This window comes from Aptenodytes patagonicus, chromosome 24 (assembly GCF_965638725.1).
Source record: "Aptenodytes patagonicus chromosome 24, bAptPat1.pri.cur, whole genome shotgun sequence".
In the NCBI taxonomy this organism is placed as follows: domain Eukaryota; kingdom Metazoa; phylum Chordata; class Aves; order Sphenisciformes; family Spheniscidae; genus Aptenodytes; species Aptenodytes patagonicus.
Window position 1 is genome coordinate 2,922,003 of NC_134972.1, and position 24,143 is coordinate 2,946,145.

The 24,143-nt window shown below is 57.6% G+C and overlaps 4 protein-coding genes and 1 non-coding gene across 5 annotated transcripts; 2 read left to right on the forward strand and 3 right to left on the reverse strand.

The window, feature by feature from the left end:
• The first annotated feature begins 216 nt into the window (after positions 1 to 216).
• MAK16 (MAK16 homolog) lies at positions 217 to 3,857 on the forward strand. Its single transcript, XM_076358795.1, has 10 exons — positions 217 to 289; positions 726 to 775; positions 1,025 to 1,134; positions 1,283 to 1,347; positions 1,493 to 1,644; positions 1,964 to 2,018; positions 2,110 to 2,184; positions 2,545 to 2,655; positions 2,897 to 2,953; positions 3,228 to 3,857. The coding sequence occupies exons 1-10, from the start codon at positions 275 to 277 to the stop codon at positions 3,414 to 3,416; spliced, it is 879 nt and encodes a 292-aa protein (XP_076214910.1). The 5' UTR covers positions 217 to 274; the 3' UTR covers positions 3,417 to 3,857.
• Positions 3,858 to 3,885: 28 nt separating this feature from the next.
• TTI2 (TELO2 interacting protein 2) lies at positions 3,886 to 7,617 on the reverse strand. The gene is made up of 7 exons (XM_076358794.1): positions 6,897 to 7,617; positions 6,438 to 6,624; positions 5,801 to 5,893; positions 5,222 to 5,406; positions 4,990 to 5,133; positions 4,260 to 4,422; positions 3,886 to 3,966 (listed from the first exon to the last, which is right to left on the reverse strand). The coding sequence occupies exons 1-7, from the start codon at positions 7,556 to 7,558 to the stop codon at positions 3,886 to 3,888; spliced, it is 1,515 nt and encodes a 504-aa protein (XP_076214909.1). The 5' UTR covers positions 7,559 to 7,617.
• A 430-nt stretch (positions 7,618 to 8,047) lies between these two features.
• LOC143170631 (small nucleolar RNA U13) lies at positions 8,048 to 8,143 on the forward strand. Its single transcript, XR_012997085.1, has one exon. It is a non-coding gene; the product is annotated as a small nucleolar RNA U13 (small nucleolar RNA).
• Positions 8,144 to 9,129: 986 nt separating this feature from the next.
• Positions 9,130 to 17,049, reverse strand: RNF122 (ring finger protein 122). The gene is made up of 6 exons (XM_076358857.1): positions 16,988 to 17,049; positions 11,486 to 11,642; positions 10,495 to 10,540; positions 10,197 to 10,238; positions 9,768 to 9,850; positions 9,130 to 9,676 (listed from the first exon to the last, which is right to left on the reverse strand). Exons 1-6 carry the CDS (start codon positions 17,010 to 17,012, stop codon positions 9,562 to 9,564), a joined length of 468 nt encoding a protein of 155 aa, XP_076214972.1. The 5' UTR covers positions 17,013 to 17,049; the 3' UTR covers positions 9,130 to 9,561.
• Positions 17,050 to 19,287: 2,238 nt separating this feature from the next.
• On the reverse strand, positions 19,288 to 23,766 carry DUSP26 (dual specificity phosphatase 26). Its single transcript, XM_076358935.1, has 4 exons — positions 23,470 to 23,766; positions 21,110 to 21,382; positions 20,506 to 20,714; positions 19,288 to 20,040 (listed from the first exon to the last, which is right to left on the reverse strand). Exons 2-4 carry the CDS (start codon positions 21,286 to 21,288, stop codon positions 19,841 to 19,843), a joined length of 588 nt encoding a protein of 195 aa, XP_076215050.1. The 5' UTR covers positions 21,289 to 21,382; positions 23,470 to 23,766; the 3' UTR covers positions 19,288 to 19,840.
• Positions 23,767 to 24,143: the final 377 nt, after the last annotated feature.

Below are 24,143 nucleotides of genomic sequence, written 5' to 3' on the forward strand. Positions count from 1 at the left end.
AACGCTCTTGACAGGGCTCGCTCAGCGGCGCGCACCGGCAGCGGGCCACGACAGCCTCGCAGGCTTACGCGCCACGGGCTTACTTCCCCGCCCGGGCCACGGCCGCGGCCCTACGCCGGAGGACCCGCCGCGCCGCCGCCATGACAGGACAGGCAGCCTCCCCCCCTCCGCCCTTCCCGCGCCTCCGCTCTCGCGAGAGCTCGCCGGGCCGCGCCCCGCCCCTTCCGGCGATGGCGGCGCGCTAGGCCGCGCGGCCCGGCGGCACCCCCCCACCATGCATTCGGACGACGTGAGTCCGCCGGAGGATTCGGGCCCGCACCCTCCACCCCCCACCCCCCCCTCCCCGCCGCAGCCGATCGGCGCCCGCCCCGCCGCTGATTCGGTTGCGTCCGGCTGGGCCCGTCCCCAACCACCACGTGGCGGGAGGGGGGTGTGGGGTGGTCCCCGTCCCCGGGCCGGGGGGCGCTTGGGGGGCGGATGGCGGGTGGGGGGGGGGGACCCGTAAATGGGAAGGCGGCAGCGGCAGACGCGCTGTCCCCGCGCCTCTTGCTGCACCGCACCCGCCCCGCCAGCGGGGTGCGGGGAGGGGAGCCCCGTCTCTGTGGGGGTCGTCGTCGTCGTCCCCCCCCCCCCCCCCCCGTTAGAGCCGCACCGGGGGCTGCGGGAGGCAGGGGGTGCCGAGGGTGCCGGCCTGCGTCACCCGCTGTTTGTCCTCACCCTCACAGGTTGTCTGGGACACGCTGGGGAACAGGCAGTTCTGCTCCTACAAGATAACGTGAGTTTTTGCGGGGAGGGGGCGGGCTGAGCTCTCCCAGCGCGGGGGGGGGGGGGGGGGGGTCTGCAGGGCGCTTCGGTGAGGAGAGGAGGGACAAGTTTGGGTGCCCCTCTGGCCCCGGCGTCTTCCCCTTGTCCCTGCGCCACCGCGGCCACGCATGACAGGCGCAGAGAATGGTGTAGGCGGCTGCGAGGGGCAGGGGGGGGTACTCCCGCCCTTCCCCTTTATCCTCGCCTCTCTTCTTCCCAGGACAAAAACCCAGAACTTCTGCCGCAATGAGTACAACCTGACCGGTCTGTGCAACCGTTCCTCCTGCCCGCTGGCAAACAGCCAGTATGCGACCATCAGGGAGGAGAAAGGTGAGAGCCTGGCAGCTGCCGTGAGCAACCCCTTGGGCGGGGAGGGGGCGAATACCCCCTGCCCGAGGGCACCCCAGCTCCGGGCACTCTCCCCCTGTCAGTGACGTGCTCAGTCTTTCTCCGGGGATCACACTCCTCTTTTCTTTAGGTCGGTGCTACCTGTACATGAAGACGATAGAGCGGGCGGCTTTTCCCCGTCGACTCTGGGAGCGGGTGAGTTAACGAGAGCAGACCGCTAACGAAGCGCGCTCTAATGTAACAGACCGAGAGGCAGTGGAGGGCAGGGAGCGACGGCGCTCCTCCCAAGAGCAGATGTGTCCCCGCTTTGTTGCCACTCTGTAGCTCAACCCTTTTCCAGGTCCTGCTAAGCAAGAACTATGAGAAAGCACTGGAAGAGATAGACGAGAACCTCATCTACTGGCCGCGGTTCATCCGACACAAATGCAAGCAGCGATTTACTAAGATCACACAGTACCTTATCCGCATCCGGAAGCTGACGCTCAAGCGACAGTAAGTGACACAACTAAGAGCGATCGTGTTGGTTTGGCTTATCGAGCGGCTGCCTGTCCGCTGAGCCACTGTCACTGGCTGTACGCACAGCCCTAGCGTGCCTAGCTGTTTTCCTGAGGCTTTGGCAGGCTTGTAAGTGAACCTGGCTGAAATGGATTTAACTGCAGTGTAGCCTGCGTATATAAATGCACTTAAACTAGTTGCAGCCACATTTCTAGTGATACAACTGCTGGTTCCTGCCCCAAATGAGCATTTGCTCATCTGCTACACAAGAAAGAGGCTGACAGATTCGCTAACTAGCGCATGTTGTTCCCTGTAGGAGGAAGCTCGTTCCCTTACGCAGAAAGATTGAAAGGCGAGAGAAGAGGAGAGAGGTAATACCACTCCTTCGTGTAAACTCCTGTCCATTGCTTCTGTTCCGCATGTCTTTCAAACAACTGACACAGCTCCTCTTTGCTCCATTAGGAGAAAGCCCTGATCGCCGCTCAGCTGGATAATGCCATTGAGAAGGAATTACTGGAAAGACTGAAACAGGATACAGTAAGGATCGCTGCCTTCAGAGCACAGCAGTAAAACTGCTCCTACTGCCCTCTGTCCGGCTGGTTCTCTGGGAGGGACACGGGCGTTGGTGTGAAAGAGAAGCACCACCCGCATAGGAGGGGTAGGGGATGACTGCCCTTCTCGAGTGGCTTTGTAACAGGCTGGAGGACTTGCTTCCCCAAAACACAGAGCCCCTCATTGTCTGTACAGGAGTGTGTACTTCAGAATTAGGGAAGGGGCTGAACCACAAGTTCACCCTAGTTCGATACTGCCTCCGCACAGGCCATAGGCTGTAGATGACCCTACCACCAACGGCTGCCTTCCTCCTGTGACTTACAGAAAATCCATTTTCCTTTTCAGTATGGAGACATTTACAACTTCCCCATTCACGCCTTTGACAAAGCTCTACAACAGCAAGATGCAGAAAGCGAGAGCGAGTCCGATGCAGAGAAGGAAGAAGATGATGATGAGGTAATGCTTTCAGCCACAGCACCACAGTTAATCCTTCCCTGACCTGGTGCAGCACCTCCGGTTCACCTACCTGCTGGGCACTGTAGTGTGAACGTCAGGGTGAGAACAACACATCAGGAGAGGTGAACTCAGAAAAAGCCTGTGTGTGCGCAAGTGGTGACTTCGATGGCTCATTGTTGCGAGTTGTGACACTGTATTGTGCTCAGTGTCATGTAGTAGCTTCTGACTTTATTTCTTACAGGACATGGATAAAAGAGAGTTTGTGGAAGCAGATGACAGCGACCTCAGCGACTTTGAGGTAGGTGAAGCACCAGCTATAAACTGTCAGGCTAAGCTTTTTGAAAGTAACCTCCAACCTCTTGGTGTCGCTGGTGATGGGATAAGAGCCAGCAAAATCAGACTTGTGGTACACAATGATACAGTCAGACTGCACCGTATCCACTACACCCCGACTCCTCTGGCTAGACAGCTGGGAGCCAGGAATTATAAAATGGAATTGGATACACAAGATGATCTTGCAGAAAGAGGAGGTAAACAGCGTGCTTTGATGTCACTCTTGTCTTTCTTTTCAGGACATGGATAAGTTGGAGACAAGTAGTGAAGAGGAGCAGGAGGAGGAGGAAGAAGTAGAGAAGAAAGCCCCTCGCTCCAAATCTAAAGGGAAAACTCCACTGAAAGGACCAGCCAGAAGAAAACGTCCCTACATTGAAATAGAGTATGAAGAAGAAACAGAGCCAGCCACCAAAACAAAAGCAGCCTGACTCCTTCCTGAACCTGGATTTTGTACTGAATGACAGGACTCCAGATCCGTCACTAAAACTCCTTCCAGCTTTCACCACTCTGTGCAGGACCCTCAATATTTACTCCTTTTTTCATATTCCAGACTAGCAATTTTCTTTAAGAAAAGAAGGGTTTCTGTCCCGACCCCAGGCAATCGCAGCAAGTTTGTACAACTCCTGCACGAAGTGCAGTTTTTAGGGAAGGCGACTCCCCACCGTCTCTACAACCACACAAGGCTCAGCTCGGACTGTGCTCTAGGAAGGAACCTAGACTGGGGGCACTGCTGCTTTGTTCTACAGCTGGAGAAGCCCGCATGTGGCTAGGCGAGCACACAAGTGTGTCTTGTTTGGGGCAGGTATGGGGCTAACGGGTGGGATGAAAGAGACAGCAACTTTAAATAAATAAAATTTACTGTACAAAAAGCGGGGGTGAGCATTGATCAGCCACGCCTCACGTGTTCTCTTGCACTTTTCTGATGCATTCCCGTACACGGTTCTCCTCACAGCTGCTGTACACGACTTCCAGCAGGACCTGAAACAAGAAAAGCATCAGTTTCCAGTGCCTTGGCACACTCAGGTTTATGGTGTTAGCAACCCTCCCCCAGCTATCTGTTGGAAGAGAGTTCTACAAAGCATCTATAGATACCTGTTGAGATACACGTATCAAGTCATTTATCAATCAAGTACTAACGTTGAGGTGGGTGGAAAGGGATGCTTTCAAAATACTGTTGGACTGAGGAAGCAAGTGGGCTCTTGCATGCACCATGCTGCCCCTTCTAAGGGGGAAGGGATCAGAGATGAAGCAGTGCTGGGCCCCCGGCTCACCTTCACTTGCCCTTCAGAGCAGCGATCCAGCAGGATGAGGCATTCAGTGGCCCCCTGGAGCAAGGCGGCTTTTACCGGCTCTGGCGTTGAACCTTGGTCAGTGTGTACGTCCCAGATCATCTTCAGCAGGGCTTTGAGGAGCACAGGGAGTCTGCATGGCATTCTGTGGAGGGAAACGGCAACTGCTCCTTATTCTAAATCCTCTTCACAAGCCAGGGGAAAGCACGGCCTTGCTTAGCAGTTCCTAGACACTTCAGGCAGGAGCTGCTAGTTGCCATTTACGTGTGGAGCAGGATTGTAGCTGGCCTAAATGAACAACTGCTTCAGCGAGGAGGCTGAAGACGCTGCCTCCTTCAGTATGCCCACCAGAGGGAGGATGCAGGCCCTGAACACAGAGGTAACCTTAGGATGGTGTATCGGGAATGCCGTTCATTGGGCAGCCTAATTCACAGCACAGGGCTTACTCCACAGTTCTGCCGTGCAGAGAACAGAGATTAAGTTTTTAGCCAAGTTGATGCTTCTAGAACAGGCAGAAGTCAGGTCAAAGTGAGGAGCTTAATTTTTGGGCCAGGTTTTTCAGCAAAGCAGTAATGCCAGTGATTCCTCCCTGTGACAGATTCTCCCTCAAGATTTCAAGGCCTTTTCCTCAAGCAACAGTAACTTTGGCTCTGAAAGAGTGACAGCATTCAGGATATGCTTTCTACAGCGTCTTTCACCCCCAGACAGGTACCTGGGCCAAGCGTGCTCTATGATGCACTGCAGTGTCTCCAGTATTCCCAGCCGGGCTTCTTCCTCAGGGCCATCACAGACTTCCAGATACCCCAGGATAACTCGCTCCAGCCTCTTCAGGTGCCGCACTATCAGGATGCCAAGCCTGCCGACACGAAGAAACACACACTGAGGAGGGAGATATATACCAAGGCCAAAGCAAGTCCCTGCAGGGCTGCGGTTGCTGCTCTCACCTCTGCACAAAGGCAGGCAGGGTCCTGGCGTACACCCGCCGCAGCGCAAGGCGATGCTCTGCCTCCATGTGGGTCAGAACCAGCTGCAGCACCTCATCGCAGGGGGTGGTTGGTCTGCCCTGCTTCTGCTGCCGCTGGGCTCTCTCCAGGATGGGCAGCAAATCCAGCAGGCACAGCAGTACTGCCTGGTTCGGTGCAAGACAGTAAATCTGGGCAGTCCTTTTGATGTTCTCTCCAAAACACCAGTAACTTCCAACCCCCCGACCACCCACAGCTGCTGCAGCTCCCCTGTCAGAGCCGACCATTTCTACTACCTGTTACCCCTGTGACTGGCCCTCTTCAGCAAGGCTGCCACCTGGAAGGGGACAGGAGGCAAGAGGTCTTCCCTCCACTATGAGATTTTCCTGAAATCTAGAGTTACTTTGTCTCTTGGCCACAGACATCGGCTAATAACAGCTGGACTGGACTGTCTGTGAGGAAACAGGTTCTGCCTCCTCATGCCTTAAGCTGGCTGTCCCTCATGGGGCCGATAACATGCAATACCACGAGGCAGATTAAAATGAAGTTCTGCTGTCCTACCTTGATGAGAGGGGCCTCTCGTGAATAGAGATGGTTGTAAAGGGCATGGTACACAACCTGAGCCCTGTTGAACTGGCACAGGTCAGCAGCTGGCTGCAACAACAGAGAACAGAACATTATTCCTGCGCGTCACGTTCAGCACCCGCTTAACCTAATAAAAGAGAACAACCTTCAGAAACCCAGGTTTTATTTAAAACAAACAAACAAAAAACACAGACCACCACAACCCTCACACATAGTCCACATTAGGAACACTGCTTACAGGAAAGTGGGAGCAGGTGCTATAATAAATGCAGGTTAAACCCTGCCACGCACAGGAGTGGCCGCTTTACCTCACCTCCCCAGCTGCATTTCTGCAGTTCCACTGGCATTACTTTAATACCCTGCTCTGCAAACCATTGTCGGGCCGATTCGTGAATCGGCTGAGTTCAAAAGGTGGCATAGCAATTCTTTGCTTCATGTTAACAGATGTAAGAGCTACACATATTTAAACACACAGGGACAGCATGGCAGATGGAGCAGAACAGCTAGGTTAACAGCAGAACCAGGATTACAAGTTAGGAATCCTAACAGGTGTCCAACCCACCCTTCATTCAAACAACAGCCAGAAAGGGATCGAATTTCTCAAATCCCATACCACGTTGAGAATGATATGATGCAGGCAGCGCACACCCAGGATTTTATTCTCCTCCCAGTAGTCGTCCGAGATGAGCAGCGATGGCGGGAGGACACGCTCCAGGTAATGGCTAAGCCAGGGCCGGGTGACATGAGGCAGCGTCCAGGAGAACACATGCTTCGTGGCAGGGTTACGCTTCCAAGTGTCTCTGGAAATACAAACATAAGCTCAGTGAACGCTGGAACTAACGAGGGCTCATTTCCTATGCATTTACGCCTCTCAGCTGGCAGTAAGCTCTGACTGATTCACCCACCACCACCTTCCATTACTGGGTATTTGTAAAGCTCTTGGCCCCATATTTATCATCTAGTGTCATGTAATGCCTGAGCTCACAGTTTCCCAAAAGTTGCCAGTATTTCCTACCTAGAGACCAGCTAAACAGGCCACCCTCTCCATCGCTGCCCTCCCCTTCCTACTCACTTGGTTAACTCTTGTTTCAGGAGCCCCATCACTGCTGCAAATATTCCTTCCTCATCTTCATTCTTTCCCCGAAGGAATTCAGCCACCGACCCGCAGCCTGCGGCCTGAACCAGCAACGCCAGCAGCTCCTGTGCCACCGACTGAGACCTCACATTTGTCCAGGGCCTCTCCACAATATGTGTTGCAGCAAAGATGTAGATGGGTCCCATCACACGGCACAGGACTGGAGCCACCACGGGGACGCCCAGAGACTCCTGGGTCTTGGCAGCTTCCAGCTTCGCAAGGAGGTGTAGAAACACTGAGCCAACATCTGCCGCTCTCTCAGCTGCGGCAGTGTACGCACTGTCCTTACTGGGGAGATCTGCAGCATCTTGCTCCTGCTTTGGGGGTGCTGCGTAGCCATTCAGCGCAGCCACCAACTCACCCAGCGTCGCAGGGCTCACACCTCCAAAAAGCCACCGGCAGTCTGCAGCCTCGACAAGCGCACCCAGGTCTCTGACCACGCCGGCCTTGGGGGCGCCGCCGCCCCCCTCCGAGAAGAGCAGCCCGATCTGGACGAGGACTTGCTCGGCCGGCGGGACAGCGGGGGGCGGCTGCTCCGGCTGTGCCCCGTCCCGCGGCCCCTCCAGCCTCAGGGCTCGTACTAGGCCGCTGAGCTCCATGGCCCGACCAGGGCCGGACCCGCACCCCAGGGCCACTTCCCACCCCGCGGTGTGACCGCCCCCGCTCTAAAACGCCTTTAAATACACCCACACCCCCCCATTTAAATACACTTCCCGGTACTGACCGCGGGCGGCCGCGCTCTGCGAGGAGAAACCCGCGGAACCCCCCCAGAGCAGGGGGCGACCACCTCCCCCAGCGGACGCCGCAAACCGCGCCGTTGTCGCAAAACCCCACCCTTGCCGTAAAGGCGGTGGCGAGGGGGGCGTGGTGACGCGTGAATAAATTAGCATGGGTAATAACTCACCAGGATGCGGGGAAGGGCGGCCGTGCGGCCCGGGGGAGGGCAGGGGGAGGGCTGTGAGCGCGGGACCGGCTGATGCAGAGGGGGGTGCACCGGTAGACGCGGCGGCCCCCGAGGGGGCTCGCCTCGCCCCGACCTCGGGGTGAGTGGCGCGGCGGTGGGGTGCGGCGCGGCAGAGGCCGCCCCGATCCTTCCGGTTCATAGCGCATGATGAGTGGGAGTGGCACGCGGCTGCGTGACGTGTGCGCCCCGCGTTACGACGTGGCACAATTCCCTTCTGAGCGCCGGGGGGTCGGCAGCGTCACTGCTGGCGTCACTGTTACTTGTATATGTGAAAAATGAGCGAAAAGAGGGGGGCGGGGGGCGTGCCCCGGCCTGGGCTCCGCCCGCGGGGGGCGCCGGGGCCGGGGGGGGCCGGTGTGAGGCCGTTTCGGGCACCTCGGGTAACGCTTCAGGGAACCGCGGAGGGTCTGGGCTGGGAAACGGCCCGCGGGGATCGGGCGGGCCGGCCTCGGCGCTGGGCGGCGGGGCCTCTGGGCTACAGCTGCCAGCCTCCGCCGGGAGCGGGCCGGGGGATCCGCTCTGTTCTGGGAGGGGAGCCGGTCTGTACTGGGAAGGGGGCAGGGGATCCAGCCTGTACTGGGAGGGGGCCAGGGGATCCGCTCTGTTCTGGGAGGGGATCCAGCCTGTACTGGGAGGGGGCCAGGGGATCCGCTCTGTTCTGGGAGGGGATCCAGTCTGTACTGGGAGGGGGCCGGGGGATCCGCTCTGTTCTGGGAGGGGATCCAGTCTGCACTGGGAGGGGGCCGGGGGATCCGCTCTGTTCTGGGAGGGGATCCAGTCTGCACTGGGAGGGGGCCGGGGGATCCGCTCTGTTCTGGGAGGGGATCCAGTCTGCACTGGGAGGGGGCTAGGGGATCCGGTCCGTTCTGGGAGGGGATCCACTCTGGGGAGCAGGCTAGGGGATTCGGTCTGTTCTGGGAAGGGATCCAGTCTGTACTGGGAGGGGATCCGGTCTGTACTGGGAGGGGGCCAGGGGATCCGGTCTGTACTGGGAGGGGGCCTGGAGATCCCCCACGGAAGAGGGCGGGTGCCACGTGCTGACGCGAGTGCGGGGCCACGGCCCACGGTCTCCTCTCCCCGGGGCTGGGGGGGGTCTCCCGGCCTCCCCCTGCCCCCCCCCCCCCCCAGCGCCGCAGGGGGTTTCTTCAGGCTCCCCTGAGGCGCCGCCGGCCCCCGCGAGCGCTCACAGCTCAGACCGGCTGAGAAATCATCCGTTTAATCATCCTTTTACACAAAACTGTACAGCCCCGCCGCGGGCGTGCAGGGAGCCTGAGAGTCCGGAGGGGATCAGGTACAAAAATACTCTGTGCAGCAAAGGGGGAGGAGGGAGCGGGGGGACGCAGCCCCCGCCTGCGCCGTGGGGGCTCAGCTTTCCACGGGCAACCCCGGGTGGTCCCGGCTCCACGCGGTCCCCGCGGAGCACAACCGGGGCGACGTAAAGAAACAAACAACCCCCCCCAAAACAAAGCAACGACCTGCGAGTTAAAAATCCCAACTCGGAAATCTCGAATCCTTCGAGACGAACTGTTTGATCCCTCGGGACGTGCGGGGCCGGGTGATGCCGAGTGTGGGCAGCCCCAGGGAGCCGCGGTCCCGCGACAGCCCCGGCAGGATCTGGCCGGTGAGGAGCGGGGCTGCTCATACCAGCTCGTCCAGGAGGGTGCCGATGCCGGCGCGGGGCTGTGCTGGACCCGCCATGGGCTTGTTGCACATGGGGCAAACGCAGCGCACCTCCAGCCACTTCACCAGGCACCTGCGGGGCAGAAACACGGGAGGATGTAAATCCCCGCCGGGGAAATCCCCCCTCCCCGCACCTCTCCGCCAGGCACCGTGGCCGTACTCACTTTCTGTGGAAGGCGTGCTGGCACGGCAGCACCCCCAGCTCCTCCTTCACCTTAAAATCTTCCAGGCAGACGGCACAGGTCTGCTGCGGGAGGCGAGACGGAGGGTGAGGGTGGGTGCGAACATGTGGGACCCAGCGCGACGCCCACGCGTGGTCCCGCTCCCACCAGAAATGCCACGGGTGGGGAAATCCCACTGCTGCGGCACCTCTTCCCAGGTATTTCCAGCTGGGAGTTCAGCCCAGTTCCCAAACCGCCCCCGGGGAGGGGGTTTTTCTCCCGATTCCCAGCCATGCGGTGTCAGCACGTCCCCATCCCGGCCCCACTCTGCCTGTGAGCCACCTTCGACCCCATGGAGCAGAGGGGATGTGCCCCAGAGCATCGTCTCCATTAGCCCCAACTCCATCAAAACCCAGAGGTGGTACCACTCACCCCGTGCACGTTCAGCCTCCGGGCATCGCCTTTTAAAACCACCTGAGGGAGAAAAGGAGGCGGAGGATTTAACATCGGGAGGGATTTTGCCAGGAGCCCCAGTGGGAGCTGAACGGAGCCGGGCAGGGGCAGGTCGAGCCCGGGCGCAGCGGGCAGTGTGTCTCGTCGCACCACTTTTGAATGCGCCCAGCTGGGACGAGTAGCATCGGTCCCCGCTGCGTCCCCACCCGCCTGCGCCCACCTCCCGCTCGGCCCCAAATCGCTGCAGGTACGTGCAGGAAACAACTATCGACTTTACCTCCTTGTACCCGAACCTCTCGCTCTGAGCCTGGTGCCGCAGTTTGCTGGAGAGGGGGAGAAAAAGGCACCGTCAGTTTTACAGCATCCTCAAGGGTCACGTCTGAACAGTGCAGCCAAAAATATTTGGGAGGCATCTGAAATCAGGGGAAAGCACCCTTCCCAACCAGGATTTGGGGATAAGCTGCTTCGAGGCTGCGCTTGTGCCATCGGAGCAGCGCGGCCACGGGCAGCACCAGCCCAAGGCTGTGCCCCGGGCAAAGCAGTACAGCGGGGCCCCGTGCCGCATCCAGCGCCGGCAGGAATCGGCAGCAGGGAGCGATAAGAGCCGGCAGCCCCGATTGTTTGCCTTAGGAAGTCGTTCATGGCGCAGGAAACACTGTATTTCCAGCGCTTGCCCACCAGCAGCTCCCAGCCCTGCTGTGACCTTGGCCGGGGCGAGGACTCTGGGGAAAACCGCCTGGCAGAGAAACCCAGCAAGACACGGGGAGAAGGAGACCGCTCGCAGCCTTCGCTGGTCCTCCAGCCGAGGCACCGAGACCTGCTTCCGCAGTCCCAAAAATGGCTGAGATGTGCACAGGACATCGGCGGAGACGGGGCATCCTGCAGGAAAGGACTGAACCACCCGGGCCCTGCAGCAACGCCAACCGCTGCCTCGGCTTTGGGTTTAAAAATAGCCCTCCCTGAACAGGGAGTGTAATGTAAAGACACATCCTCTCCCGTGCAGCACTGCTCCTTCCCTGCCCGACACAATGCGTCCCTCCGCGCGGTCCCCTGAAAAACAAGAGCCCCTTCCTGCGTTTCCTGCCTCCTCCGGCCGCAGGGGACCACGATCACGCCTGGCTCGAGCACGGCGGGCGGCCGGCCTTGCTCCTTGGGGGAGATCCTCGTGGCGAGCGGCTCCCGTGTTATGGGACAAAACAACGGGGCACTGGGAAGGGCTGGGGATGCCCCAGGGATGCCAACCCACTGCCACAGCCCCCCCAGCTCACCTGATGAAGTAGCAGCAGAAGATGAGGCTGAGCACGAAGACAAAGATGCCGGTGCCGAAAATGACCATGTAGATGTTCAGTGGCAGGTCCTGGAACGTGATGGGAGGCATCGTGCAGGGTTTACTGGTATAGATCAGCCCCAGACTGCAGGAGCACCCTTTGCAGGGGGGAAGAGAAAAGACAGCGTTTAGGATGGAAGAAGGGAAAAAAGAGGTGAAGAAGATGTGCTGTGAGAGCGGAGAGAGCCTGGGCTGACTCCGTCACCTCTGGAGTTTGCAAAGTGGGCAGAAACCAACGCCAAGCCATGGTCTCGTGGCCTGTGAACTGGAGATCTCCCCCAGAAAAGCAGCAGCCCCTCAGAGCAGCTCAGTGCGGCACAGGCAGCAGACACCGCTGCATTTCTACCGTCACAAACCCCTTCTCCAGCAGCACAAACGTACCCCAGGCAGAATCCAGGCGTCTGGGAGAAAAGGAGGCCCCGTGCTTTCATCTCCAGAGAAATACATGGAGGCTGGAAGGGGATTTAGGGAAGGACAGAGCAAAAAAAGAGCTTGAAAAACAAGAACAGCTGGCGTCTGTCATTGTTCCGTGGGAGCCAGAAAGAGCAAGTAGCTGGTTCGTCCTTGGTGCTGGGAGAAGCGCCGGGGCTGTGGAGGAGCACGTTCAGCACCACAGTGACCGAATCCCCTTTCTGAGCAAAACCGTGGGTGCCAGCACACACCAGCCACACGCCGCTGCTTGGGCCACCACGTCTCGCTGCAAGTCTGATACCAGGGGGGAAATGCGGAGGAGGGCCTCACACAGAGCCCGTGACGGCGCGGCCACCCCAGGAGGGTCCCCACCTGACCAAGGGGGAAAGGCGCGGAAATACCAGACCCACTGCAGCTGCCTCTGCTGGGAGCTGATGCAAAGTCAGGCTCTGGCAATAAGTAAGCACCGCTTTTTATGTCTCAAAATCATGCTGACCCCACAAGAGCTGGAGCTTTGATTTCTCATCAGATCTCACTCAGATGGGACTTTAAAGGAGAGCAGCCCCCGAGCCCCATCTGCGCTCCACGGAGCATCTGCCCCCGCCCCTTCCGCTCAGCACCCTCTGTTCCCGCGCTGCGCAATCTCATCAAAAAGCTCCTACAGAAACACTTCTGGGTTTAATTACAGCCCACTAAAATCCTCTGCCTGTTTCTCATGAGAGGATGAAATTGGCTCTCCTCCGTGGAGAGCAGAGACGGGAAGACAGCGGGCGACAGAAACCTCTGCACAAGCGGCGAGATCCCAGGTTTGGTCTGTCTGGTTTCCTCCCCACTGTGATGGGGAGAGAAGGCAGCAGCGTGTGCTCGAGAGAGGCCCGGGCCATCTGCAGAGCAAGGGGAGCCCGAGCAGGACGGGCAGGCGGCTCCCCTGGGGTGAGATCCTGCCCTGGGGGACACAATTCCCAGCTATTCCCGGGCATCTGCTTTGCGGTGTGCTTTGAACTTAACGTGCCCCACTGATGCAGTGGCCAAAGCCACTGTGGCCAGAGAGGCACCTGGCTCCGGGGACCACGGTGCAGCCGGAGCAGGCACCAGACAAGAGTCTGGACTGTAGGAAATGGGGTTTTCCTGCTACAGAGGGCAGAGCCACTTGCTGATCTTTGCCTCTTGTAATCGCCAGAGACAATTCATCAGCCACCTCATCTACAGAGCGAGAAAGGGAGGATTTGTTTGTCGGTTCCTCCTCTCCCAGCCTGCTGCTCTTGAGACCACCAGGTGCAGGAAAAGACAATAGGAAAGGTTGGGGTTTTTTTCCATTTCCCTGCTGGAAATGATTGAGAAATGCTCAAAAAAAAAAAAAAAAAAGTATATCAGCTCGGAAAAAAAACACTGAGCAACTAAATGAGGTAATGCTGGTGCACACGGTGGTGGGACACAGGCTGCAGAGCAGCTGTTGATGGATGGAGGAAACGTCATTCGAAGCTGGCCAGACAGAGAGTGGTGGGTTGTGGTAACAATAACGGGTCACAAGTGAAACAATAACGCTTCCTACGTGTATTTCAAACTGCGAGCTATTCCAACAATCTGCTGAAAAGCACCAGCCGTTCCCCTCCGTGCCACAAGAGCCGCGGCGACAGAAACAGCCTCGTGAGAAGCAAGGGGAGAGGGGCCCGAAGGGCTGCTGCTGGCCACAGCGAACGCTTGCTCTGTGCGTGCCACAGCTCGCCGCCAGCCAGCGAGGGATGACCTGGACCTGCCCTGTGGGCAGCTGCGTGGCCACCCGTGATGAGATGGAAAAGCCTTTGTCTGGGGATAGCAGGAGGAGAGTCGGCTCCACAGAGAGCAGGGAAAGGCTGGGATGTGCGTCCCACAGGTTTTCCAGGAGAAGCACTGGGCGGGCTGGGAAGGAGAGCCCCGAGGGAGACAAACCCTGCCAATCCCATGCAGGATTGGCATCTCCCAATTGGAGATCTCCCAGATCTCCAAAGATTGGGATCTCCCCAGCACATCCCTCTGCGCTCATCTTAAGGGGCTCAAACCCTAGCGTACGAACTCCTGAACATCACACCCAGACATCGCTCCTCTGCACGGGGTTGTCCCTACGGTCCCCGCGCTCTGCCCGGCTGCGCCCCATCCCGTGGGGCAGAAATCGTATTCCCCAACCCTGCAAGCTGCTTACTGAGCACTGCTCCACGTTAGACGCCCAAATTCTCCACAGGTGGCAACAGCTGCATGTAAAAGCCACGCAAGTGCTGAGAGAGGGGCAGTCAAACCAGCAGCAGCAGGAGGGAAAAAACTGAGGTGGAACAAGAGGTGCTGTAACTTGCAGCCCCGTACCGAAGGAAGCAGAGAGGAGCCGGTCTAACATGTCCCTGCCAGCCGCAACACAGCTGGCCAGGCCAATTTTAGACTCACCAGCTCAGCAAGGCTCATTCCTGTGAAACAGACTTTCAAGAATTCATGAGCTCCAGGCTGCAGTGCCGAAAAGGGAGCGCGGCTCCGGGGAAGTGCCCTTTCCTCGTCGGGGAGCAGCCATCGGCTCAGCTGAGATGAGAAGGTCCTGCCAGGACAAGCCCCTGAGCAGCGGGTCTCAGCGAGGCAATGCGAAAAGCGAGGTCCTCCCGACCCTGGCCAGCCCCTGCCCCTCCCGCTCCTCCCCACGAGAGCTCATCGACATGGTGGGCGCATTGGCTGAGCGATGGTTTTGATTAGCGCAAACCCCTTCGCCTGACAAAGGCGTCCGTATTTTTAGTTCAAGGGGAATGGATCAAATCTGGTTATAACCAACATGAAATGAAGACCTGATGGGCACCAAAACCAAACCAAAACCCATTTCACCAGCTTAAGTCTACCACTTTTGTACCTGAAACCAGAATCCCTGAGTGTAGCGTGGTAGAACAATTATTTAGTTGAAAACTGAGAAAAGAGGGGTGACTAGGCATCTGTGAAAATACCTACAGACACGCACCGACTTTCTGGACCCTTCTCACTACGAGGAGGCTCAGAAAGGTGGTTCATTTTGCCAGCAATGTTTTTTCATGCAAACTGCAAAACCTCCCCTTCGTAAGCAGAAACGGCAAGGGTACGGTTCGACCCGTCGGGGCTGCGGGTTGCACCTCCTCCTCCTCCCACCCACACGGCTCCCTGGCAGACTTAAGCACTGAGCTGGCCTAAATACCCCTGCCGCGAGCTGCGGTGAGGACATGCGGTGCCTCCGGTTGAGTTGGCTAACGGGGTGACGACCCCAGCCCTGCTCCCCCCTACCTAACCCTACAGCATGACTTAACCATCACGACCCCACTGAACAGCCTAGCCGACGCCTCTGCAAACGCGGACCCTCGTGCTCCGGTGACACCACGTGGTTTGGCCCTCCGGACACAACAGTTTGCAGTATTTCACAGTATTTCAAGTCAGGACAGACACAAGTTTCTGCCTGTACTGCGCAGGCACGGGGTTTTTGCTGAGCAGAGCTTCTCCCTCACCCCAATTCTTGTTCAATAAAACAAATGGAAAACTCAGCAGGTCATTAAATAAAACCATTCCTTTCTACTCCCACACAAAAGCTGTGGGCTTTGCATCAGAAAATTGAATGCAGCTTCCATAAAATTTTTGCTGTGATGCTGGAATAGGCTTCCTGCAGAAGTTGCCCCTAAGCCAAGCAGTTCTCCATGGGGGATAACCAGCTCCCCTCCAAGTAAAGTTACCCGGCTCGTGCCCGGTGACTGCAAAGTCCCCTGAACTACAGCTGAGCAACAGGAGGAAAAACTGTGATGCAAAAGAGGAGCTGAAATGCCGAGGCAGCATAGCATATGCTGTCTGTTAAGACATTTTGAATATACCTATTTAGGTTGAAAATGTGATTTTTTACTGGGTCTCAGACTTATTTACACCAACGGTCCCAATTCTGCAAAATTTTGCTGGACTCCGCTGATTTAAATATTTGCGAGCTCAGGGCTTAAAGCCAAAACATACAAGTCAGATGCCGGCGGCCGGTCTCCTAAACCCACGTCTTGGCCTTTGAACAAGGGTGGGCTCTGTTCGCGGGGTTTCCCAAAGCCCGTGCCTTGGGAAGCTGAGGAGAGCTGTGGCTGCTCAGAGCCTCTAAAAGCAAAGTCTCTCTTATTTAGGATGTTTCTTTAACACAGCCAAGTTTGCATTTTCTGCTGTGGAGCATTTAGATGTACCCCGTTTAATGGAAACCCGCACACTCCCCACATGGCCAGGGCTAACTGCCTGCAGGACCAGTGGCTTCGTATCCCCCAAGTTGCACAAGAACACACAAGGTATGTGTTACAGTAGAGGAAGCCACTGGTTGCATTATATTTAGCTTCAAAGGCTGTAACCCTTTCATAAATTAAAATAACCCAGCCTTTGTTGCTCAGGCAGGGCTTTGATGGTGGAATTCCCAGCGCAGCTTCTCAACTACTTAGTCATAAAAATAAACCACTTCTCATTTAAACCAAAACCCCCTCACATGTGCAAACTCAGTTCCACTTTCCTGAGAATTTCTTACAGCGAACACGAGAGCGAGGAGCCAGGGCCTTGTCTGGGGTCCTTTAAAAATAAGTTTATTCCACTTGTGCGGACACATGAAAGGGGTTTTTTTTTCATTGCCACCAGCACACGAAGCGAGAGCATGGCAAACTCATTTAGTAATTGGCTTTATTCCTGGGAGCTGACCAGGACTCGCTGCTCTGGAAGTAAAACTGCTTCCCCGGCTCATCCCGGGGCTGCAGGACCGGGGCTCCCGGCGCCGGGCTGCCCGGGGACCCCGCCGCGCCCCGCACCGCTCCGGAGCGGGGGCTGGAAGGCGGGAGGCGAGGCCAAGGGCGAGGCGGGGAGCAGGGACCGGCAGCGAGGCGAAACTTTCCCGAGCCGCACGGAGGGGCTGGGGGGGCGGCGGGGGGGGGATGCCCGCTCCCCCCAAGCTCACGCCCCGCAGCCTCCCCCCCCCGGGAGCCTCCCCCCCATCCCCATCGCCCCCGGCCCTTCCCACAGCCCCCGCCCGCCCCCCCCCGGACCCCGCTCTCACCGTTGCACCACTGGAAGGGGGGCATCCGGGAGCCGCTCCGCGGGGCCGGGGCGGCTCCGCCGTGCGCGGCGCCGGGCCATGGCCGGGAGCGGGGCTGGGCTGGGCTGGGCCGGGCGGCCGGGAGCGGCCCTGCCCGCAAACCCCGCCCCGGCAGCCCCGGCCCCCCCCGGAGCCGCCCCCGCGGCGGGCGCAGCGCCGAGCACCCCGGCGGGCCGCGCCGCCGCCCGCCGGCCGGCCCCCGGAGCTGGGGCAGGGCGAGGTGTGGGGAGCTCCGGGCACGGCTTCCCCGGGCCGCGAGCGATGAGAAAGCCGGGGCCCAGGCTGCTCCCGCGATGCACCTTCCTACCACGCACGTTTTCATGATCCTCGTTCCTGCCATGCGCATCCCCGTGGCACGTGTGCCCACGATGCACCTTTCTGCCATGCGTGTTCCCATGAAACATGCACTGGCAAGGGGCTCTGCTCAAATACGTCCCCATCATCTGGCAGAAATGCCCTGCACATGACCCAAGTTTGGATTACCTGCCTCACGTGCCACCTGGCTGGAGCCCAGCCTGTCCTTGTGTATGCACCAGCCCTTTGGGGGAACCTCCCAGAAGGCACCGAGCTCCTGGTGGCCTTCGGTCTTGTGCAGGGGATGGTTTTGGACATGATCAGCATCTCCATCCGAACTGCGGACCCTGCAGGTGACTGGTGACCATGAGGGCAGCAGGACTGGCAGTGTGGGGCTGTGAAATGGCTCTGTGGGTCCCCACGTGCCCCGTGTCAGGGATGGCGGCATCGTGGGCTCTGTGTGTCCTCCCCCACCTGTAGCTCCAAGGAGCAGGCAGGTTGCCGCTGCCGGTGGCTGGGGCTGTGCTGACAGCCCTCCTGAAGTCAGGGTACTTCCCCACACTGCATCTTGATCTCCCAACACAGGTGCCCGGCCACTGCAGGCACACAGTAAGGTACAGCACACCACGGGCTCTGTCAGTGATTTCGCTCTCTGGATTAGTTTGCTGATCCTCCAAACACAGTCTCCCCTCGTGCTCAGAGCCTCCCTGATCCCAGCTTTGTCAAATAACAGCCACGCTCTGTGTTCGGGGGCCGATTAGCAGCAGGCTGCCACAAAGGGAGCTGCACAGCAGCAAGGAGCACAAAGCAGAATTGCAAAATCAGTCAGGAGACATTTTACACCCCTCAGGACCTTGCCAAGCTGCAATCCCCCCCGCCGAAGCTTCTGGCATGTCCAACACTCCCAGCAGCACCCAGCACCACTGCAGAGCGTGACCAGGCCCTGCGCATTGCCCAACGCCAGTTCCTCCTTGTCTTGGTGTCTGCAGCCCTTGCTCGGGGTAACTTCGGCCCCGCCGCCAGCAGTCGGTCTGTTGTTGTCCCTTCCGGTGCCTTTCTGGCATGGTGCCGTGCCCTGAGCACCCTGGGGCAACTCAGGGGCCTGTAAGAGCAGAGCCCCCAGCCCAGGAGCTGGGCATCACACACACAGGACACCACAGCTGCTGCAAACTAAAGTTTGCTCTCCCTGTTGAACTCCAGCTAAAGGCAGGCGTTCCCTGGAGCAGGGTTGCTTGGGGCCACCAGCTAGCAGTGATGGGGTGCTACAGCATGGGCCTCAGCGTGCCCCAAGCCAAGCGGCTCACCCTTCGGGCTCCTCTGGCTATGTGTTTACGTGATCTCAGCACAACATATAGCCGGCAGCCCAGCGGTGCTTCGTGCACTCTCAGGAAGCGGAGGAAGAATGGGGCTATAATAAGAGCAGGCAGACAATGAGTGCCGGCAGTGTGCAGGGGCAGCCCAGAACCCGTGGGGCCCCCCAGCACCCATGCGGCTGGTGCCACCACAGACACTCGCTCCTGGCCCTGGCCATCCTCCTGGGGCTCGGCTCGCCCATCCCCTCTGCAAGCGGCGAAGGTGTTTTTCGCAGGCCCCAGTGGACAGCTGGCCCTTCTGCAAGCCCGGGTGGATAGCTTGGTGCCTGCCTGCCTGCCTGCCTTTGGGAGACCGACATCGCCACCTCGTGATGGATGGCGACCCTGGTGACGGCCAGCCTGGCTCTGCTTTCCACCAGGAGCCCCCCTTTCTGTCCCCGCTGCTGGAAAAAAAGAGTGGGGAGGCCCAGCACAGGCACTGGCCACCAGTGGGGTCTGACAGGTTCAGCCCCTGGACGGCGGATCTGGGAGGACTTCAGGTCCATCTCAACCCAGAGCACTCAGGGTGATGCCCTCCCACCGACTCCTGGGATGGATCCCAGCCTGAACACATGAAGTCTGTCCCAAAGCACACAAGGGATGGCCAAACTTTTTCCTTAGTACTGTCTTTATTTTTACAGGTTAACACTAGGCATGGAGGACATCCAAACACTACGACAAAAGGCCTGTTTGCCTGAGCCCACACACCAGACCTAATTCACATTGCTACACAGACCAAAAACGAATGGGAAACAAGACAAGGAACACACAGAGCTTCAGTCTCCTGGGAAGGAGGGACAGGACTGCATCTGCCACGTGGGAGAATGAAGCCTTGAAGGCTTCCTGGAGCCAACAGGGATAGAGTAACCTGAAACGTGGGGCTGAGTCCCTCCGGAGGCATCTTGGAGCGAGCAGGCTGGGAAGGAGGCTATACGTTAGGCCTGCCTAGTTGGCAAGATTGCAGGTTGAGGGCCTATGCTTTACCACTAGGAATAGCTCGCGTGTCTGGGGACCCCCTTATAGCTGAGGAGGAGGCCCAGGGGCCAGTTGCATGTAACCCATTAGCTGCCAAGCGTCTGCACCATGAGGAAAGCCCTACCTCTGCCACTCAGCGGGCATCGGGGTCAGGTGAGCACCGCACACAACGCTCCCACCCTCTCATCCTCCTTCACGCACTCCTCTTCAGCCTCAGGGCATTGTCCAGGGCGACCAGCTGGCGCAAGAAACCCCGGTTGGGGATGATACCACGGTGGTCCTTGACCGTCTTTATGGCTTCTACAAGGGGCATGTGGTGGCGGATCATGAGGTAGGCGAGGACCAAGGTGGCCGACCTGCTCACCCCGACAGCACAGTGCACAAGGATCCTTCCTGGGGGTGAAACACAGGGGCTGTGTCACAGCAGACTGAATATTCCAATTAACAAACGTACTGAGGACCCAACTGTTTGCCATGGTGCATCCTGGAGCTGTGGCTCAGGTGTGCAGCCTCTGGGGTTAGATGTAGGGCCCCAGTTATGGTATGACTGTGATGCACTGAGGTCCCCGTCTTGGCAAAGGGTATCAGTGTATCGTGATCTCCCGAAACAGACAGAATAGAAGCAGCCACAGCTCAGGACACAGGCTGGGGCTGTGACCTGGGGGGCCAGTGCTCTCATCTAGCCTGTTCCCTCTTTGGAGGAGGTGATCCAGTGCAGGAAACGCTATCCTAGGCTAGAAATACTTTTGTTTTCTAGGATGCTTAGCAATAGGATATCAATCCAGCTTCCCACCCGCCTGGGGCAGTTTCTTCCCATCCCTGCTCTCCACTTCTCTCGCAGAAATCTTTACCACCGACCTTCATTCAGCGCTTGGTGGATGAAGTCAGCTGCAGGATAAAAGTAGGGGCTCATGTCAAAGGAAGGCGAGTCATGGGCCTCAATGCCCAGGTAGCGGATGCCTGTGCCCTCATAGTACTCAGCACCCCCCCTCCACTTGCTGTGCGAGGCATTGAGGATGTGGGTGATGCGCAGGTGAGCCAGCTCGCGCCGGTTGGCCGCTATATCTCTGCGGAGAATAAGAAACAGTGCAGAGATGCGTAAGTTTAGGTTAGTTAAAAGAAGAGTTTCCAAGGACAGTGTGAGGGCTGTCCTGGACAAACATTTATGTCTGAGAAAGCTGGATGCAAAGGAAAAATGCCAGACTCTGAAGATTCTTGAATTTTAAGTCAATCTCACAGTCCCTGACTCCACGGACACTCCACTTCTGCCTACCCTACCACAGCAGTGCTCTGAACTCTCTGCACAGCTGTGCTTATGTCCTTCCTCCTCCTTTGTCCCAATGTACCACATCCAACGTGTCCTCCTCTCCCTCACATTTCCCAACCTCCCCTTCCCAGATTTCCCCATTTCACAAAAATAGCCCTGACCCCCCCCAAGTTCTTGTCCCCTTCCGATACATACTGATCGCCCAGGTAGAGTCCTGGCCAGACCTCATCAGCATGATTACAGGCTGTCTTTCCCGTGTACAGCAACCTTTCAAGCTCGAAGACGCTGAGGATGGGGTGGTGGTTCCGCTCTTCCCGTGAGCCCCGGCTCGGTGACCTGGTGCCATTCCTGGAGAACCTGGACAGGAAAGCCATTGGAGCTGCCGAGACCCACAAGGCATACCTGTGGGTTCGTGAAGGCCGGAGAGTGGCCTGGAGGTCGCTTCTGCTGCTGCTGCCACCCACGGTCCTGTCACGGAAGCAGTGGAGATGCCATTAGAAGAACTGGGGACCTTTCACTCCATCCCTTTTGTAGAAATACTGGCACAAAGCAGCCAATTTTCACTTTCCTGATGAGAGGGCTGCGTCAAGTCAGCTACCCAGTGGTTCCCAGTGTGAGACAGAGTATCACCTACACTCCCTTCCAAGAAGCAATACTGCTGGGGAGAAGTTTATGATGCCAGGGCTGGTGAGGGAAGCCAGAGAGGCAGCCAGATTGCTGAGTCTCCACAGGCTGAGGTTTTGCTCCATCTCCACAACTTTGGGTTGAGGCCACATTGGCAAGAGATGTTCTACACAGGACCACCTTCCTTCTGAGCTGGCTCTGGGGCTTTGTCTGCCAGCGGGACAATGCCAGCTCAAGAACTGGTGCTGCCAACCTGCAATCAGAAGCAATGAAAGGCGGCCAGGTCTGGGCAAGCCACCAGGACTGGGGAGGAAAAACCCCCAAACAGGTGGAGGATTCCATATGGCACCACGCAGAGTCTGGCCAGGACTCAGACTCCTACGGACCACGCACAAAAGCCTGCGGGGAGGGAGAGGCAGGATTAACCCCTCCAAGTGCAGTAGTCCTGCCACTGCATTTGAACATCTAGGACTGGTTTGGGGTGGGAAGAGTTAATTTCAGGGGATGAGAAAGCTCATTTTACAGAGCAGATCCTCTAGGATGCAGCTCTGCTCTCAAATCTTGAGATCACATCGATACTTGTCACACATCTGCAAGAAACCTCCCTGGACAGCCTTACCCATGCGGAGCAGTTAACAGTCCCTACAGCCAGGTGTTTGTCAGAGCTGCCTTTTTTTGCTCGTTTGCTGCTGCCTCACTGACAGAACCCCACGCACATGAGAATACAATTCTCTTTCCCACCATCACTGCTGCTGCCCTGAGCTGCCCTGGAAGGTGTCCAAAGAGCATCCCATCACAGCCCCCCCAGCAGCAGCTCAGCACTGGCCACTGTCTCTGGGATTCCGGGGAGGAAACGCAGCGACCTTGGGCTGGCCAGGCTGGATCAGAGCATGTCTGTCTCCTTTGACATTTTGCCTAAGGTGCTGGCCAGCAGCCAACGGTGCAGAAGGAAGAAGCCTCCAGCCATTTCTTGGCAATGTGCAGAGGAGGAAAACATTGCAAGGGCACGGGGGAGCTCAGAGGGAGTCCAGAGACTCATGGATGTCTCCCTGCCCACCCCCTGTTCCAGGGTGGCAGTTCAGATCCTGCCTGGCATCCTGGGGTGCTGCACAGGAGAGGTCATCCCTGCCCGCGCTGCTCATCCCTGGCACCGAGCACACCACACTCCCCCAGCACGGGGTATGGGCCAGATCTCACCCTGACACATCTCCCCTGCCCTGATGAATTTTGGACTCCTTTACACTGGGAGTTCTTCAGACTTGGCAAACCCCACCTGGAAAAGACATTCAGCATGGCCATGTGCTGGGGCCCTTAAACCTTGTGTGACCTTGGCTGCAGCACTGCCATATGCCACCAGCCCCAGGCAGCATTAAGAAACAAACAGCAGAAGGGTCTGAAAAAAGCAACTAAATCATCAGCATAAGGCTGTAACTAGCCAAATAGCAGACCCTCTTATTGCTACAGCTGGCTGGAAAAATAGCAATCCACACCTATTCTGGGATGTAGCTCTAGAAACCTCAGGCCCAAAGCTGGCTTCCAGCACCCCACCCCCAACACACCACCACGCCAGCCCCTGCAAAGTGCTGCAGGGGAAGAGAAACTGCCCCACATCCAAGATCTCAGAACAGACCCCAAAGCACTCCTGGCACCCAAAACCCTCACAGGCATCGGCTGTACCCCCTCTTTTGGCAGCCAAGCCCAGGGGCTCGGACCCCGCTCCCCCGAGCACGCTCATGGCTGCCTCCGGAGCCCCTCTGCCAGTCATGCCATGCTTGAAGGGAGGGGAGAAACAGCCAGAGCCTGCCTAGATGCAGAGAGCGAGCTCTGAAGAGGCATTGCTGAACGAGCGCAGGCTGCTTAGCCCCGCACACTCCGCAGAGACAGACAGACAGACACGCAGGAGGAAGGAGACGCCCACCCCGTTACTCTACCTTTGTGAGGGCTGTGATTTCTCGGCTCAAAGTGAGTGTTGTAGTCAGATCCAGTCGGCCATGTCTTCCTGCTGCTGCCGCCGCTGCTGTAGAAAGGCTGATGTATGAACATCTATTTTAAGCCATGACATGTCCAGAGGCAGGTTTGTTTATATCATGCTGTGCATGGATGGATAAGAGAGGAATGAGGGAGACAGACACAAATGCAGAGATCGCATGCGAGCATGCACAGACATAGACGTAAGTGCCCATTACTACACAGACAAAAACAGCAGCAACAATAACATATCAAAATTCTCCTGTCAGCTTTTCTCTCTCTCCTCCTCCAACAACCCAAAAGCCACAGGCGCGCAGGGAAGGAGAGAAGAAAAAGCCGATAAAGTGGTGCTGATGACATGATTACCCATATCATAAATCTGTAGCCGTCTCTAGAGGATGCTCCTTCATGGGGTTTTTTTTTTACAGTTGACCTTGTCTTCCCCCCTTGCTAGGGTCTCTTTGGCAGAGCCACGGCTTGGTGACATTTTCTTCATTTGCCTGTGGGGGGGTATGTATGTGGTGATGACAAACTATTTACAAATTCATGTCAAAGTCAGGGAATACTTTTTTCGGGGGAAAAAAAAAGAAAAAGAGAGGAAACTCAAAAGATTGAAGCTTTTTGTTTTGACATTTTC